The sequence below is a fragment of the Emydura macquarii genome, unplaced genomic scaffold (genome assembly GCF_026122565.2).
Source record: "Emydura macquarii macquarii isolate MOO-44397 ecotype Brisbane River unplaced genomic scaffold, CSIRO-AGI_Emac_v2 contig_393, whole genome shotgun sequence".
Classification (NCBI taxonomy): Eukaryota; Metazoa; Chordata; order Testudines; family Chelidae; genus Emydura; species Emydura macquarii.
In genome coordinates, this window is record NW_027130530.1 from 98,332 (window position 1) to 116,486 (window position 18,155).

The 18,155-nt window shown below is 51.9% G+C and overlaps 1 protein-coding gene across 1 annotated transcript; it reads left to right on the forward strand.

Annotated features, from left to right (window-relative positions):
• The first annotated feature begins 4,231 nt into the window (after positions 1 to 4,231).
• On the forward strand, positions 4,232 to 5,167 carry LOC137146215 (olfactory receptor 14C36-like). Its single transcript, XM_067537413.1, has one exon. The coding sequence runs from the start codon at positions 4,232 to 4,234 to the stop codon at positions 5,165 to 5,167; it is 936 nt and encodes a 311-aa protein (XP_067393514.1).
• The last annotated feature ends 12,988 nt before the right edge of the window (positions 5,168 to 18,155 follow it).

Consider the following 18,155-nt stretch of genomic DNA (forward strand, 5'->3'; position numbering starts at 1 on the left):
CAATCCTCCAATTTGTCTAGGTCACTCTGTATGCTATCCCTACCTTGCAGGGTATCTACCAGTCCTCACCCCCCCCCCCCCCGCTTAGTATCATCTGCAAACTTGCTGAGAGTGCAATCTACCCCATCCTCCAGATTATTAATGAAGATGTTGAACAAAAGACACCTCAACACCGATCCGTGGGTCACTCCATTTGTTACTGGCTGCCAACTTGACATTGAGTCATTGATCCTTCGGGCCGGATGATCTAGCCAGCTTTCTATTCATTTTATAGTCCATTCATTCACCCATACTTCTGTAACTTGCTGATAATACTATGGGAGATCGTATCAAAAGCTTTACGAAAGTCAAGGTATATCATGTCCACCACTTTCCCTACATCCACAGAACCAATCATCTCATCATAGAATTGACTTGCCTTTGGTGAATCCATGCTCACTATTCATGATCACCTTCCTGTCTTCCAAGTGCATCAAAATGGATTCCTTGAGGACCTGCTCCATGATTTTTCTGGGGACTCAGGTGAGGCTGACCTATCTGAAGTTCCCCAGATCCTCCTTCTTCCCTTTTTTGCAGATGAGCACTATATTTGCCTTTTTCCAATCATCCGGGACCTCCCCAATCACCACAAGGTTTCAAAGATAATAGCCAATGTCCATTAATGATGTTCTTGAGAACTTAGAATATTTCCTGGTTATTAAAGTGGGATGGAGGTTCTAAGCAATGAGAATCTCAAATTCAGGATTACACATAAAGCTAAGCCTCATGGTACAGACACTCAGATCACGTGAAATGGAAAAGCTTCACAGGGCTATGCAAATTTACACCACCTGGGAACTAAAGCATACTTACACAAACTGAGGATTTGAGCCCACCGACTCTAGTCATGCTACACTGGGATCCACGACCTGGGGTCGAGCCCTTCATGTTTGTTCAATCTTCCTGACACTCCTTCAACCGGTGTGAATTAAACATTTTTAAAATTCCAGGCAGCATTGCACCTGTAGGCTAATGAGCCTTTGAATTTACTGCTGTCTGGAATAAGAAAAAATATAATTGCTAAGAAAGAAAGAAAGTTGAGGTGTTCAACCAGTAGAAGTTGAAAATCAGATACAGTAAATCTTAGCAACAGTGAACTCCTCGAAAGATCTGTCCCCTCCCTGTGGGAATGAATCACTCCTTAACCATTAAAAGTTGCATTCCTTCAATTACAGCAGAACCTCAGAGCTACTAATATCAGCTTTCATGCCCAGAACTGTGTTAAGCACAAACTACCAAAAATATAAAGGGAAAGTTTAAATAAACTATTTGACACAGTGAGGAAACTGATTCTGTGCTTGTTTCATTTACATTAAGCTGGTGAAAAGCAGCATTTCTCTTCTGCAAAGGGAAGTTTCAAAGATGACTTGAGTCAATGTTCGGCTGTAAACTTTTGAAAGAAGAACCAGACTGTCTTGTTCAGAACTGCAAACTTTGCAGAGTTACGAGCAGCCGCCATTCGCCAGGTGGCTGGTAACTCTGTGGTTCTGCTGTAATCCCATTGGGCAAAGAGCTAAGAAAGAGCAGACGGGTTAGGCACTTCTGTCTCTTGTTCAGTTCAGATTCACAGGCAAAGAACAGGGATTGAAACTGTTTCATGGGCAGGTTCCCAGCAGGTGTAAATCAGCCATGGCTCCATTGCCGTCAATGGGCCAGATCCCCAGGTGCTGTAAATCACTTTCAGATCCACTGAAATCAAAAGGCCACATCTCCACTGGGCACAAACCATCAATGAAATGACACCAAGTGACATCAGTTTTGGACACTGCACTGAGCTCTTAGTGTTTGCCTCTGGCTACCTTTTAGTGAGCAGCGTCCTACACCCAGGGCAGCCAGAGCTGCGGGTTCCTCTGGAGGCTGCATCACACCAGCTGCTGATGCAACGCAGGAGAGAAACATCTCTGCTGTCTCAGAGCTGGTTGTGTGGCATTACTGAAGGAACAGGCTATCCCAGCCCATCTGAGTTTCTGGTGCCACTGGGCTCTGAGCTATTGTAGGTCACAGCTCTGGGCTAGCCCATAAATGTAACTATTATTCTGCAAACCCCTTGGGACACCCCTTGAGCCTCAGCCCTGCCTTGTTTTTAGCCCAGGGTTCTTCCAGAGATGCCGCCATGACATGAGATCTATGGGGATCGTGTTCCCCTGCTGTAGGCTAGGGTCAGCTGGGACAGGCTGTCAGGGCGGTTTGCTGCAGAGGTGAGATCAGAGCTGGGCTCGCATCTCTGGAGATCGTATTCAGCTATTTAGTCCCAGAACAGGGACATCCTGGATTGTGACGGTGTTTGAAGCCTGCACTAGAGCTGGGAGAGGCTTTCAGTGCTTGATCCCATCTAGTCCTGCACCATCTAGCCACACCTGCCCGAGGAGGGGAGCAGGGAGCGGCCATCTGTGGAGTGGATCCTTGTCTGCCAGGACCTGCAGAGAGACCCAGCAACTCAGGAAATATGGTGAAGGGGTAGGGAAATGGCTGCTGGATAATACAGGGACGGTGTCAGGCAATGACTGAAGAATCCTGACTTGTTAAATGCATCACGAGCTGGGCAATTTCCACATAATGCAACACAGTAAGTTTGGTGTTTGGATTATAGGTTTGGGTATTAAACTCCTGGGCAGATTTAATAATAGAGCTGTGAATTACAACAGGAATTCTTCGAGACTTTTACTATCATTTAATCAAACATCTAGAGCGGCTCAGGTTTCTTTCCCCAGCCAAAAAAAAAAAAAAAGGGGGTCTTTACATAGAAATTGTTATAACCAATTTTTTTTCTGTTTATTGAAAACCAGGTGATTTAAGGTAAAAACTTCTGAAAACTGGAAAGAAATGACTGAAACTAAGAAAAAAAATGTTTTCAGTTTTCCAATATCTATATGCCTGCAGAAATTAAATTTGTTAGTCTTTAAAGTGCTACAGAACTCTCGTTGTTTTTGCTGTATACAGACTAACACGGCTACCCCCTGGAACAATATCTATATTGTATTTCTAGGACAACAGAGACTTTGCATGAAAACTTCTTCAATAGAAAACCCAGTTTCCTTTTGTTATAATTTCAGCACAGAATATCTCACCACTCCCTCCTGGAAATGTAGGTGTAAGCTGAAATGGGAACATTAATATTGACCAATAAAAGCACATTCGCTCTGTTGCAATGGCACTTATTTCTGTTTCAAAGGGACACTTGCAGGACGGTAAAACGGAGGAAGTGGCAAAGCTGGAGATCCCCCGGCGTATGTATTAAACACACTAGTGCCTTCAGCTGGGAACGGTGGGTTGGAGCCCCCAGCCAAAGCCTGTTTCTCTGGACCCTGCACAAGGACATGGAGAAGGTCAGTGGATTAGAACCAGCTCTCCTGCTCTAGCGCTGGATCCGCTGCTCCCCTCTGCTGCCAGCTGAACACAGATGCTGTTGGCAGGGGAACAGAACATACACATAACCAGACACAGCCCACCCCAAGGAGCTCACAGTCCTAGCAGACAAGGCAGAGCAGTGTAGGGAGGGGAAACAGAGGCACAGAGAGGGGAAGTGACTGGCCCAAGGTCACAGAGTAGGTCGGTGGCAGAGCCAAGTCTCCTGACTGCCAGGCACCCGCACACACATAAAGTTACAGCAGTAAATGACCAAGCACAGAGGCAGCTGAGCGATGCTATTAGCCCACGATGACACAGAGAGGGAAATACAACTGGGATTTGGTGTAATACATCAATCCATCAGCAGGCAGCAGGCCGCCTGGGTGGCGTTGCAGAGCAATCATTACAGAGGAGCTCTCACACGAGTACCGAGTAACACTACGTCATATTTCCGCCGAAAGTGGATGTCAGGCAGTGCTGGCATTTTAGTTTCATGCCCAAGCTCAGAGCCTGCGGTTTGAAGCGAGAGGGGATCCAACTTGGCTAGAAGTGTTGTGTTGGGGTTGCACTTTGCTCCATCCTTCACACGGCATTTCATTAAGACACATCCTGAGCTAGACCTTCAGGTGATGTACACTGCTGTATCTCCACTGACTTTACAGGAACCTATTTACCTTCAGGTGATAACTCACCACTCCTAGTCAAGGGAAGGGACGAAACCTTTGACACACACATCATGAGATATTACTGAGGGGGATCAGGCTCATTCCGTCTGTCACTGTAATCCCAACCGTTATCTTTGTCCTTCCCTCTAGAGCCATCAGAGAATATACAGAGGAAGAAAATGTCCAACCGAACCGCTGTGACTGAGTTCCTTCTCCTGGGATTCTCAGACGTTCGGGAGCTGCAGATTTTGCACTTTGTGGTGTTTCTGGTGATTTACCTGGCAGCCCTGATGGGGAATCTTCTCATCGTCATGGCCGTAGCCCTTGATTGCCACCTGCACACCCCCATGTACTTCTTCCTGCTGAACCTGTCCATCCTAGACCTTGGCTCCATCTCTGTCACTGTCCCCAAATCCATGGTCAATTCCCTCATGAACACCAGGTTGATTTCTTATCCTGGATGCATCACCCAAGTCTTTCTCATTGTTGTCTTCACTGCAACTGATCTTGCCTTACTCACCGTCATGGCGTACGACCGATACGTCGCCATCTGCCAACCACTGCACTACGAGAGGGTGATGAACAGGACAGCTTGCATTCAAATGGCAGCCGGTGCCTGGATCAGTGGTATTGTCTACTCTGCACTGCACACCGGAAACACCTTCAGATTGCCCTTCTCCCAGTCCAATGTCATCAACCAGTTCTTCTGTGAAATTCCCCAACTGCTCAAGCTCACCTGCTCTGACTCCTACCTCAGTGAAGTTGGGTTTATTGCCTTTGGTGTTTTTATAGGTATGAACTGCTTTGTTTTTATAATTGTGTCTTATGTTCAGATCTTCAAAGCAGTGCTGAGAATGCCTTCTGAGCAGGGCCAGCATAAGGCCTTCTCCACCTGCCTGCCTCACCTCACTGTGGTCTCTCTGTTAGTTTTCACTAGCTTCTTTGAGTACCTGAATCCCCCCTCCACCACAGCATCAAATCCGGATCTGTTGGTGGGTGTTCTCTATGCCGTGGTGCCTCCGGTGATGAATCCCATCATCTATAGCATGAGGAAGAAGGATTTCAAAGCTGCATTACAGAAACTGATTGTGTGGAGGATACTCACCAAGAATTAGAATGTCCGTCCTTGCTCTTTATCGACCGATGACAACATTGTCTCCTTGATATGTGTGTAATATGTTTATGAAGTAATAAAATCCAGACTAACTCCACTGAACTCAGAAGAGTTACTGAAGGGTTACAACAGAGTAAATAGGATCAGAATCTCTATATCTATCCATAAATCTGCCTACACACCTATCTGTTAATTTTAGAGGTTTATACTGCTACCATCACCACTCGACCTGACCACGTTGCACAGAATATCAATAGCCATAGCTAAGTCCCCAATGAACTTCATGAAGTTTCTGTCTCGTCTCCTTTTTTGACATAAAAATTGTGTTTCAGGTATAAGTGGTTTGCTTTGTGTTTGCTTGATTGTTTCTTTTTGTGTGTTATTTTGTTTATTGGGTGGTTGATTTGTTCCTGTGCTCCACGTGGTTTATTTGGGAGGTAGGAGTTTGGGACTGTGGTATATGCCTGTTTAAATGAGGGTATCAATTATTTATCATCTATTCGAGATGCAATCTCATCATGTCTTTGACGGGGTTTTCTGAGAATCTTAAAGTTTTGCATTCCCCATTCATGAAGACTTGGAGAAAAATTTGTATGGGTGTCAGGGTAGCTGAGTTTCTGGTCAAACAATTATTTTTATGCTGTATCGTTCTTTCCATGGTGGAAAGACATTTTGGAAGAGAAAGCTATTGCAATGCCTAACGACAAACTGAGTCGTGGTAATAAGGTGAAAGTTTTGTCCTACCGAACAATTGTTGTGATGGATCTGGAGTTGCTATCTAATATTTTCTCTTATGTTAAACTTTGTTCCTACTGTGGTAAATAAATCACACTTTGTATGGAGAAGTCCGGCCAGTCACTCAACTGACTACTGCTCACAGCTCCTGAGAGAAGAACTGCTGGTATCAAACCCTGTTGAGAAATCACGTTGGTGCACAGGGTGTTGTCGGCTGAGACCCTGCTTGAGAGGGGAAAAATCAGGTTATTCTGCCTTAAAAGAGGGGCAGGCTCATGGTTGAGACCTGAGGGGGTGAACTCAGAGAGACCAGAGAAGGGGTCAGAGATGTAGCTAACCCTGTAACCAGGGCAACTGGGATTTAGTCATTCACTGCAAAGGGTTGATTTGGAATTAGCCAATGGTCTTTCCTCCACACAGGGTTCCAAATGTGTCGAGAGCACAGAAGTTTGCTGTTATTGCTGCTGCTGTTATTATTAGTACTGATATTTTAAAAGCATGTTTTAAAACCTATTTGTGTACCCTATGTATACATTAAATATAAGCAGAGTATGTAGATAAATAGATATATAGATAGTTAGATTATGAATAATCAAAGCCAATTATTGTGGCTCTTTTGTTGTTCATTATTGTTGATGTCCAGATCAATGATTTCCTTGAAAATATTCATTATTTGGTGCTATTTATTAAATAATTTCTGCAAATACATCTGACCCCAGAGCTCATTGACAAGAACTTCATGATAAGAAATGTCTGTTAGCTTTGAGCTGTTTTGACTGGACATATTTCATCAGTCTCTATTTCTCTTGCCTTATTGGTTACAACAGATTATCCCACTCCCACTTTGTATAAGTAATGTGCTATTCATTGGGCCAAAGGCGGTGATGGGTAGGACACTCAGGTTCCAGCTCTGTCTCATTTAGAACAGCCCTGTTAAGTGATCTGATCACTGCCTTATTGGCTATTCTTGGCTATTGCTCCCTGGTGTTGGCTCGAAATCCCATCCTGCACCCAAGACACCGTCTCAATGGAAGTTTAATCACAACAGATGTGCTTCTAGGAGAAGCTACAGCATTGACAAATCAGTATTTTATTATTAAAAAAGCTTCCTTTGAAAAATCCCAATGACAAAAATTGGATTGGAGTTTTGTCTCATTTTCCAGAGTCAGTTAGGAAACACTGCAAAACCTTCCTCTTCCAAAAAAGACTTTCTGCCATAAGAAGAATGACACAGCACTGGTGTATTTAGGTATCAAGGTGTAAAATAATAAAAAGGATGCTTATCCAGGCAGATTAATAACCAGATAATAACCCATTTAGTAACCCAATAAAATCCCAGCTGCATTAATGTAATCATCTCAACAGGAGCCCAGACATCTATGAAACTCTTCTGCACCCTTCTGTCCTTCAAACCTTCAACTCCATTTGAAAACCCCATTAAAGAGATGACACAACATCACCCCCATGAGATGACTGAATCTTGACTAATGCATCTAACCAAACATTTCCAAATAACTCCCCTTTGCCTACCCTGAAAACCAAATATCTGCAACAAAGAAACCAACCAACCAAAACAAAAAAAAAAGGTCAGATTAATAAACTATAAACCCCCCAAATTTCCATCCATAAGCAGAGCTTTTCCCCCACAAAAGTAGAAGAACCAGAGGTTCCACGAGGTCCACTAGGGACTTTACTATTGCTACTGGTTTTGTGAGGCAGGTGTTCTGATAGTGTGGTAACGGGAGTGTTGTGCCATGCACCGCTGCTCACAGCTGCCTGCAGGTTCTGGATACCAGGTGAGGAATAAAAACAAGCCCACACCACTTCGGTACACTTATCTTTAATCACGGCTTATGCTCCAAAGAGCAACAGGAGATTCTATGAAGACCTCTATGAAGTGGGCTGCAGGGGATTTGTACCACGCAATCCAAGTGGATTCATGGCTGAGTCTCATTACACAGTTTGCATTTCAAGCTTTTGTATGCAGCATAACATATCAGCTCTAAGGTACAGCTAGCATTGGCAAATGTACAGCACGTGACCTTGCTTCCTCATTTTCCCCCTCCTTTGGCACCACAGCCAGTCACACGGCCTTGCACAGCCTGTTTACCAAGCTGAGTAGCGCCTCTTATCAAACTGGTTCTACCAGGCCCATCATTTTCCACGACCTACAATCCACCCCTTGGTGAGTCGGGTATGGTCTGACCATAGGTAATGTGCTGCAAATAGAAAACACTCCTGAATACTTTCTTCAATCTACAACAACCATAAACATTCCAAATACTAACCACTACAAGTACTACTAACATAAGCACAAGTGGGTGTAACATTACATTTAAAGACTTGCTGGCCCCAGGGGCCCAATTTAAAACCATATCATACCAATGACATACTGTTAACTGTTGGCCATGATATGCTGAGCGAACCACCGCTTGACTGTCAATTGTCATTCTAACTGTTGCTACTCTGGCCAAAGTCCTGACTCAGACAAACAGGTGCTGCACTCGTCGCCCTTCTAGTTGTAATTCATGGGCTCGGGGCAGAAATACATGATATTCCTAGAGTCAGTGGTGTGGTAAGGTAACCTTTAAATTCTGTACCTGGTCTCATAAGCAGTGAGCATATAGCTTCGCCCGGTGTCAAGATCCATCAGTGAGGTAACCTCGTCCCTGCAGTCTACCCCTGACCCTATGTAATTGGCCCAGATGACTACCGCACCGTGCTGGCTGTAACCACGCAGGCTGAGGACGGACTGCATTGATAGACATCGGTGACATTTATGATATATTGATACCTCATACATTCTCCAGGCACAGGGTGAAGACATGGGGTCAATTCTTGTCTGGATAGGGGGCATACCCAGCCTCGCTGCCAAAGGGTGCAACGGGCCGCGTCTACCACAAAATCCTGTGAATCAATCATGTGGGCATCTATTTGGGGAAGCCAAAACCCTGCTTCCATCTGGATGGGAAGTATAAAAATTGGGCACCAAATATCCTCTTGCCAAGAAATTGCCACGTGCAGGTGGGCCTGGCAAAGGTGGTACTGGCAGCAGAAGGGTTTAGGCTCCACCCACCACAAAGGAGACATATTTAACTGTTCTTGCCAGTGGTTGGCCCATTTCTGCTGCCACTGCAAGTAAAAGGCCAGATATTGCTGGGTGGCTATGGTCTGCCACAGCATACAGATGATGGCATTAATGGTATCAGAAAGGCTTACCAGGCTCTGGAAGGTTTGCCAATGACTTTTATTATTCCAGGCCCAAGCGATCTGGAGGGACTCTGCTGTGTGGGTACTAACGGCTCCTATTAAGGGCCCCCTGTGAGCAAGGGTGATCAAACTATCCCCCATCTCCGTTCCAGCATTACTGAGCTTGTTCCGCAGTGCTTCTATATCCCATTGGTTAAGGGCACCCACCGCCACACCTACCCCTTCGGCTAATATTGCACCCAGATCTCGTTGGATGCGCAGTGGGGGTATGGGCCACATAAAGTGGGTATATTGCCAACACCCCGGGACATGAAACATTAACTCGGGACGGATCAAAGGTTAAGGTCACGTCCCGAATCGGGCTGCCTGTATCATAGACTGGCAAGCTGACAATTGCCGCACCATGGCACCCTCAGGTGAGGCCCTGGGTTGACCCCTGTTAACACTCCCTCAGGCAGCAGTATGGCCCCAAGAAGGGGCTGCGACCCTGCTCAGTGGATAATACCATTGAAAGGCAAAAGCCGTGGTCGGCCCAGCTTACCAGGGCATTCTAACAAATCAGTGGCCTACACCACCAACATTTCATTTGGGGACAATATTCCAGTGGTGCCAGCTTCCGGGCAACTTAGAAGCCATACTCGGGTGGCCTCTAGCTCGGCCTGAGTGGGTCCTCCCCCCAAAGTGGTCCGATGAAATCCACTTGCCACACTTGGCCCGGATGGGTCCCTCACTTCAGAGACCCCGTGGGGTGCTTTATCCAAGGTTGTGTTCGCACAGTTGTGCACACTGGGCAGTTCTCCAGCACTGTCTGAATCACATCCTGGTTTGTTGGGATTCCTCGCCGACGGGCCCACTGCGTGGTGCCTTCCATTCCTCTGTGGCATCTTTGTTCGTGGGCCAGTGCCTCCACAACTGGTTCAAGCATCCTCACTGCTGCCAGCTGGTCAGCTTCTTGATTAGCCCATTGGGCTGACCGGCCCCCCTTTTGGTGGGCATCGACATGTCCAATAAAAACCTGTTTCTTTTGTGCTGCTTGCCACAACAGCTTCCCTGCCTCACACTGCCTGAGAACTGGAGACAATAGATTGCTCCCCTACCTTGCCCTGCCTGAGAACTGGAGGCCATAAACAGCTTGTCAGCCCACCCTGCTGGGGACCAAGGCTAAAGACTCTTGGACAGGCACTGATTTCCCCCTTAAGGAAGGCGCTGGGGCCTTCCTCGGAGCTTGGGTCTGAGGAAGGGTCGCAACACGGACCATGCCACCGGCTTACAGTCCCCCTTCTGCCAGTCCCAGTCAACACTGAGCTGGAAAGTATTTTCGAACTCTGTTCTTTTTGTGATCTGAGAACAAACACAAGAACAAAACAATACACTCCATGAACTCTTCAATTAACCCCCTGGTGGCAGAATACCCGACTGACTAAAGCAGGCATTTCTTCATCATGCCCAGCAAAGGTCAGGGCACTTCAGAGAATCTTTGATCCTAGCCCTAGCCGCAGTGCATGGTTCAGATGTTAGAGAAGAGGCAGACTTCCGGGGCTGTTTCATTTTTGGAGCTGTTCTGTTGAATCCTTTTAATTGCTTGTATTCAGAGAGACAGAAATCAGCACAGGAAGACGGAGAGATGCAACATGGGAAGTGTCTTTATGGAACTAACACTAAAACCAGCCAGGACTGGCTGAGCTGTCCCCTAATAGTCTAATTCTATTGCTTCTGGATAGATTGAGCGGGTCTTTACTGACCACTCAATCGATCCAGAAAAGTCAATCTGAGAGCGGTGACTTTGCCGCCGTCAGTGTAGACAAACTCTTTCTTTCTTTCTTTCATTCGTTCATTCTTTCATTCAGCAGTTACATGTTTTTCTTTACACACATAACACTGAAATCAAAGGCTCCTTTGGCTGCAGATGCAACAGCACGGGACATTTTAAAAATGTTCCATTCACACTGGGTGTGGGTAGGTCAGAGAGATGAAAGAAATATGAAGGGCCAGTTACGTAGCTGGTGTAAACCAATGACGCTACATTGTAATGAACGGGCTAGTGCTGTACATCAGCTGTAGATCCACTGCAATCACTGCGGTCAGATCCCAGTAGGGTGAAATTTGCATAGTGCTGTGAAGCAATGCCAGTTTACAGGAACTGAATATCTGTAACACGAGGTCCAGTTTTAGTTTTTTTCCTGTATCTGAGATGCTCATTGCGCAATACCACAGTCCCATTTTAATACCCGTGGCAGATTGTAAGATGTCACGATAATTGTTAGTAGACTGAAATTTGTCAGACGGGCACCCAGCCAGCAAACAAACTGATCAATGGGGTCTGGGGCTGATAGGCAGCATACCAGGAATAGAAAGAGGTTGGGGGTGGGGAGAAAAATTGAAACAGACACACCCACCCAGGAAAGAACCTACTCCAGAAGAAGGGAAGCCACCTTCGAGGTACCCTGGGAGAAAGTGGGAAGAAAGTAATGTTGCTGCATCGGTTACACGCTCAGGGCAGCTCAACAATGGAATACCACTGGAATGGGTTACTTAGGGAGATGGTGGAATCTCCATCTTTAGAGGTTTTTAAACTGTGGCTTGACAAAAACCTCACTGGGATTATTTAGCTGAGGTTAGTCCTGCTTTGAGCAGGGGGTTGGACTAAGTACCTCCTGAGGTCCCTTCCAACTCTATGATTCTACGATTCTATAACAATCTCAGAGTAATTAGTTCACTCTGCTGTATGTTGCTTTGTTAATTTCATTTGGCTATTGTCTTAAGACTCGTTAATATTTTCAGGCTTTCCTTCCCAACCTTGAGGACCAGAAAATTACTTTCTGAAAATGATACTAGATACCTATTTGCACCTTTAAGTTATGTCTACACAGTAAGCAGGATCCAACCGCAGCAAATCTCAGAGCCCAAGTCTGCAGCTTGGGCTCGCAAGGAATGTGTTACATTCCTAAAAATACCTGCGTAAACATTTGGGATCAGGCTAGAGTTCAGGCATTGAATACTACGGAGTGGGTTGGCACACGTAAGTTTTGCCTGGCGGGGAGTGAGGGATAGATGGTCTTGAGCAGCCTCTCTTTGCAGAACTGCCACTTTTGGAAAAACAAACACTTGAACCTTGAACTTTTAAACAGAACCCATCTTGCAAAGGTCCCACAAAAACTTTTTTAGCAGTCTCATTCCATTAAATCTGTCACCCACAGTCATGCAGATTTTGATCTGCAGAAGGGCTTAACGGTGCTACGATTGATACACAAGTTACATTGACTTTCAATCAGATTTGTGCTCCTCAATCCCTTCATAATTTTAAAAACATCATCCTCAAAAGCTTCCATTATGAAGTCCAGAGATACCTACACACACACATATATGGGGCGAGGAAATGTGTGTGTATTGTGGCTGATGGCCAGCTTCCCTCCAGTGGGTCTCGAACCTTCCTTCTTGTAGTGGGCCAGGAAGTTGCCCAGGCCCACCCGCTCCTCCGGGTCCCAGCACTCCTACTTCCTCCAGCTCATGCCCTGTGTGTTTGGGGCAGAGCCCTTTTATGGAGCACCTGGCTGAACCTTAATCAGCCTCAGCTACTCCTAATTGCCCCCAGTGGCTCTGAGTTAGTTAGCAGGGAACAAAGCCCGGAGCATTCTGGGGCTCCCATCCCAACCTCCACCACTCTCCTCAGGCTGCCATGGAGAAGACTGTGAGCTCGTGGAGCTCCTGGGGCCGCTACTGTTACTGCTTGGGGGCCCTGCCGGCCTGCCCCCCTCCTGGGTGGCTGGGGGGGAGTGGGTGAGTGGCCCCTCCACCGCCACCACCACCGCTGCTGCTGCCGCTGCCACCACCACCCGCACCACCGGTGAGGAGGCCTTCCAGGGCTGGCTGCTGCTTGGGGGCCTGCTGCTGCTGCTGCTGCTGCGATTGCTGCTGTTGCTGTGCCTGTGAGGAGGGGACTGCTTGCCATCTCTGCGACCGCTGCTGCTGCTGGGGGAGCGCTCAGGAAGGGGCTGCTTTGTGTCCTGGACTGAGTGACTGTGCCACCTCTGCTCTTGGGGTGGTGGGGACAGGTACTGTTGTTTCTGTGGGGAGCGGGGGGGAGGTAGTGTGGAGCTCTCCCCCCACTCCATCTGCTCCCCACGTCGCCCCACCACCACCACCACTGCTGTCACCTCCTCCGCTGCCCCCCAGCCACCATTTGTTGCCCCTCCTCACTCTCGGCTGAGCCGCTCGTCCCTTGGACTGCCTGGGACCTTTGCAGCAGCAGGTACTGGGTTTTTTCCCATCACCCAAGCCCGCCTGGGCGCCTGTGCCCCCCTTGGCCCTCCTCCCCTTTCTGGGCAGGGAGGCTCCCCTTGCTCCTTGCTCTGCCCTTTGGAGCCTCCAGCTTCATTTGCCCCCCCTTGCCTTTGTCCTTCCCTGGCCCCGAGTGTTTGTTTTGTTTGCCCTGCCCAGCCCCGCCCTTCAGCACTTTTTGTTTGTTCTTGCCCCGCTCCTTGGGGATTTTTTGCTCCTCCCTGCCCCGCCCTTGTTCTGTGCCTGCCCCTGCTCATCCCTATGCCCCTAATGCCTTTCCCTGTGCTGACCTACCCCCTCCCCCCTCAGTGCGCCTGGGTGCTCCTCAGCACCGTGAGCCCCCAGGACCCCGGTTCCTATTTCTTTTGACCCCTATTCACCGCACCCCCTGATGAGCTTGTGACCCCCCCTTCCCAGTGCAGCCGGAGGAGCCGGCACCCCCCCACATTCCTGCCCTGACCCTGCCCTCCCACCCCTTTGCGGTGCCCTCCTCCCCAGCCTGCAGCCTAGCGGGGAGGAGCAGTTAGCCGTTCTGCCCATCCCCCTTCCCACACCACCCTTTCCCCTCGGTGTTTGCCCCTGGAACCCTGCCCTGCTTGCACCCTGGCCCCTGCGATGGCCCCTGTTCCTCGCCCTCAACCCGCTCCCCCGCCCGACCCTGTGGCCACCGCCTCAACTGCCGCTCCTTCTGCCACCGCTGCCCCCCCCCTCCCCCGGGCACCGGTGGTGGCCGGCGTAGGGGGGACCTCCACCGCTGCTGCCTCAGATCCCTCAACTGGCAGGAAGGGCCAGGGTGGGAAGAAGGGCAAGGGCCCTGCCCGGAAGCCACCCCCCTCATCCCTTCCGTGGTCCCGCCATTGGCCGCAGCCCCCCCCTCCTCTGCCATCCCCTCCACCAGCTCTGGGGGTGCTTCTGCTCCCCTCCCCAGAGCGTACGCCCAGGTAGCTGCCCCCCGTCCAGCCACCGCCTCGTCATCTGCCCCCGCCGCCTCCTCCGATTCCATCTCCAGCGGCCGGGGCCCCTTCCCCACCCTGACCAGGAAGCACAGCATCAGCTGCCTCCTGGTGCCCTCCTTGCCCCACATTGAGACCTATGTGCGGGCGTTGGCGCGGGTGGTGGGGCCTTCGGCCATCGCAGCGGCCTCCAAGATGTACAGGAAGGTTATCTTCTTCCTGGCATCGGAGGCCGCCGCCCAGGAGGTGGTTGAGAGGGGCCTGGCGGTGGGGGGCGTTTACGTCCCCCTAGAACCTCTGGAGGACCTGGGCGTACGGATGGTCCTTACCTCCGTCCCGTCCTTCCTCCCCAACGCTGCCCTGCTTCCCTTCCTCTCCACCCTGGGGAAGCCCATTTCAGTCCTCAGCCCCCTCCCGCTGGGCTACAAGGACCCCGCCCTCCATCATGTTCTGTCCTTCTGCCAGCAGGTTCAGCTTCAGGTGCTAACGGCGGTGGCACGTGACGGGGGGGCTCTCGAGGGGTCCTTTTTGGTGCCCATTCCCGGGTGCATTATTCCTCGGTGGAGGCCCAGTGCTTCCTCTGCCAGGCGATGGGGCATGTACGGAGGGATTGCCCCCTGGCCCGGCACGGAGGAGCACCTGGGTCACCCAAGGCCTCGGTGGGCCCCGGCCCTGCGACAATCAGCAGCCCTGGCCTCCCGGCCCCCGTGGCTGCCCCTCCTCCTCTTCCTTCTACGTCCATCTCCGCTCGGGACGCGGGGGTGGCCCCCCTCTTGTGCCCCGGTGAGCGGACGGACCCCGTCGCCCCCACAGTGAGTTCTGGGACGGGGTCCGTGGAGGAGAGAGTCCCCGGGTTGGATCCGGGCTTGGGAGAGCGCTTGCCCCAGGGGGAGGTTTCCCGAACCTTCGCTGCCCTGTCCCCGCCCCTTCGACCCTTGATATCACTGCCCTTGCCGCCTGGCCCCGGCCCTGCAGGCCCGCCCTCTGTTAACACCTTGGAGGGCTGGGTGCTCGTTGGGGAGAAGTGCGGCAAGCGGAAACAGGCTCAGCACCTCCCCGCTCACTCAGACGGGGAGAAAGCCCCCCGGAAGTCCCGGAAAGGGACTACTACCGCTGAGCCTTCTGCTGCGCCCCCGACGACGTCCCACAGGTGGCGCCGGTTGAGGAGGCCATTGCAGCAGCGTGGAGGAGTAGCTCCGCCCCCATCTTGGAGGCCCCCTTCGCCCCCCCTCCCTGCGGGAGTCGCGGAGGGAGATGCCTCAGCCACCCTGTCCCTCTCGCCCTCTGTTGTCATTCCAGCAGCACCCGGGGTGGCGGAGGGGGACTACGACTCCATCTATGAGGAGATTGAGTCCCTGGGTCTGACCCCGGTCACCCAGGGGGAGGATGACCCGTTACCATCAGGCCTCAATCTCAGTGGTCTCCTGCCGGCCCTTCCCCTCCCTCCCTCTTCTCTTCCCCAGACAGCTGTCCTTGCCCTTGAGCTGCCACCACCCGATGTCCCCGTTCACCCGTCTGTGGCCGTCTTACCATCAGCGGCCACCGGGCCTCTCGAGTTGACAGCCAGCGCTGAGCAGCCGGGCCCCGGGACGTCTGAGGCAGGGCATCTGTCTCTCACCCCTCCAGGGGGCCCTGACTTGAGCCGCCCCCTGTCTCTTGCGGGGTCCGCGGGTGCTGAGCTCATCCTGGCACCTGGGCCGAGTGTCGGAGAGGGCCGTCTCCTGACCCTACGCCCCTGACCCTTGTGTTGGGTATGGAGGAGTCATATCCTGGTGGGGCTGCCCCTGGGGCCCCTGATCCTCACCCCGCCCCCGCCTCTGTCCCTGATCCCGCCCCTGGCCCTGACATTATTTCCACCCCTGATTCCGTTTCTGTCCCTCCCCTGCCCAGCTCCCAGATTGTTACTGCCCCTGGGGTTGTGCCATTCCCCTTGCCATCTGCCGACTCCCAGGAGGCGGTATTTGAGTTTTCCCTTCCATCTGGGGCTGCTGTCTTCCCTCTGCCGCCGCTCCTTGTGCCGGGGGTCGAGGCGGGCAGCGCGGCGCCCATGCCATCGGCGCCGCGTCGGGGTTCTGCCCCTTGTCTGCCCATCTCTGCCCATCTGTTGGCCACGGGGCCGCTGCGGGGCCCCGGCCGGAGGACAGCCCGGGATCTTCTATCCCGGCCCCCGAGGCGCTGCGGGATGAGCTGCAGACCTTCCTGGCCGACTGTCATGGGGCCAGGAATCGGGTGCAGCTCGCCCTGCAGCGCTGGGGGGATTTCCATCTCGTCCTCTGGGCTGTGAGGGCTATCCTGAAGGAGGGGAAAGGGACCAGGAGGCAGGACGCTGGCTCCTACCGACAGGCCCTCAGCTTCCATGACTCCCTTCTGGCCTTTGGGGTTGGTCATGGATTGCTACGGGACCTGATGGAGGCCGCCAGCGTTCCTGCCAGTGAGGATCCTCCCCAGCCCTCCTCATGGCTGCCACAGTCTTCGCCACTCTAAACGCCAGGGGCTGTAGGATGGGTCTCCACAGGAATCAAGTGCTCTCCTTCCTGCGGGAGGGGGGGTACTCGGTCGTGTTCCTGCAGGAGACCCATACGGACCCAGCCGCTGAGGCTGTTTGGCGGCTGGAGTGGGGGGACAGGGTGTTCTTTAGTCATCTCTCTGCCCACGCGGGCGGAATGGCCACTCTGTTCTCCCCTGACCTACAGCCCGAGGACCAAGATCGTGCCGGGTCGCCTGCTGCACCTCCGGGTCCGTATGGAGGGGCTGTCGTTGAATCTGGTCAATGCCTATGCCCCGACATCGGGCTCAGAGCGGGTGCATTTCTTTCAGCAGGCGTCCGCCTTCCTCAGCACTTTGGATCCTCACGTGTGCCTGGTCCTGGGTGGGGATTTCAACACCACCCTCGAGGAACAGGACCGCACAGGGAACGAGCAGTGCCCGGCCGCCGCGGATGTCCTCCGGGAGATTATAGACCATCACTCCCTGGTGGACATCTGGCGCGACCACCACCCGGACGACGTTGTCACCTTTACCTTTGTCCGGGTGGGGGAAGACCGGTCGTGCCACTCCAGGTTGGACCGCATTTATATTTCTCGTCACCACCTTTCACAGGCCCACTCCTCCAGCGTACGGCCGGCCCCCTTCTCGGATCACCATTTGGTGTCCATGACGGCCTCTCTCACAGCGGAGAGGCCGGAGCCGGCCTACTGGCATTTCAACAACAGCCTGCTGGAGGATGTGGGTTTTGTGGCGTCCTTCCAGGAGTTCTGGCTGGCCTGGTGGGAGCAGAGGCATTCCTTTCCCTTGGCGCGGCGCTGGTGGGACGTGGGGAAGGTGCGCGCCCGGCTCTTCTTCCGTGACTACACTCGGGGGGCCAGCTGGCGGAGGGATGTGGGGATAGACCAGCTGGAGCAGGAGGTTTTAGAGCTGGAGAGGCGTCTGGCCACCAGCCCCTGTGATCCGTCCCTCTGCGGAGCATGCCGGGAGAAGCGGGAGGAGCTCTGGGCCCTCGAAGACCTCTGGGCTCGGGGCGCCTTTGTTCGATCCCGCATCCATCTCCTTTGGGAGATGGAACGCAGCTCCCGCTTCTTCTATGCCCTGGAGAAACGGAGGGGGGCCCGGAAGCACGTCATCTGCCTTTTGGCGACCGACGGCGCCCCCCTCACGGATCCGGTGGAGATGCGTGGCAGGGCCAGGGCCTTCTACGCTGATCTTTTCTCCGTGGATCCGACCGACGTCGCCGCCTGCAGGGTCCTCTGGAACGAACTCCCCACGGTCGGCGCAGGCGACCGGGACCGGCTGGAGTTACCTCTCACTCTGGCCGAG

Excerpts from the sequence above, each read along its gene's own strand:
- LOC137146215 (XM_067537413.1), top strand. The coding sequence starts at position 4,232 with ATGTCCAACCGAACCGCTGTGACTGAGTTCCTTCTCCTGGGATTCTCA.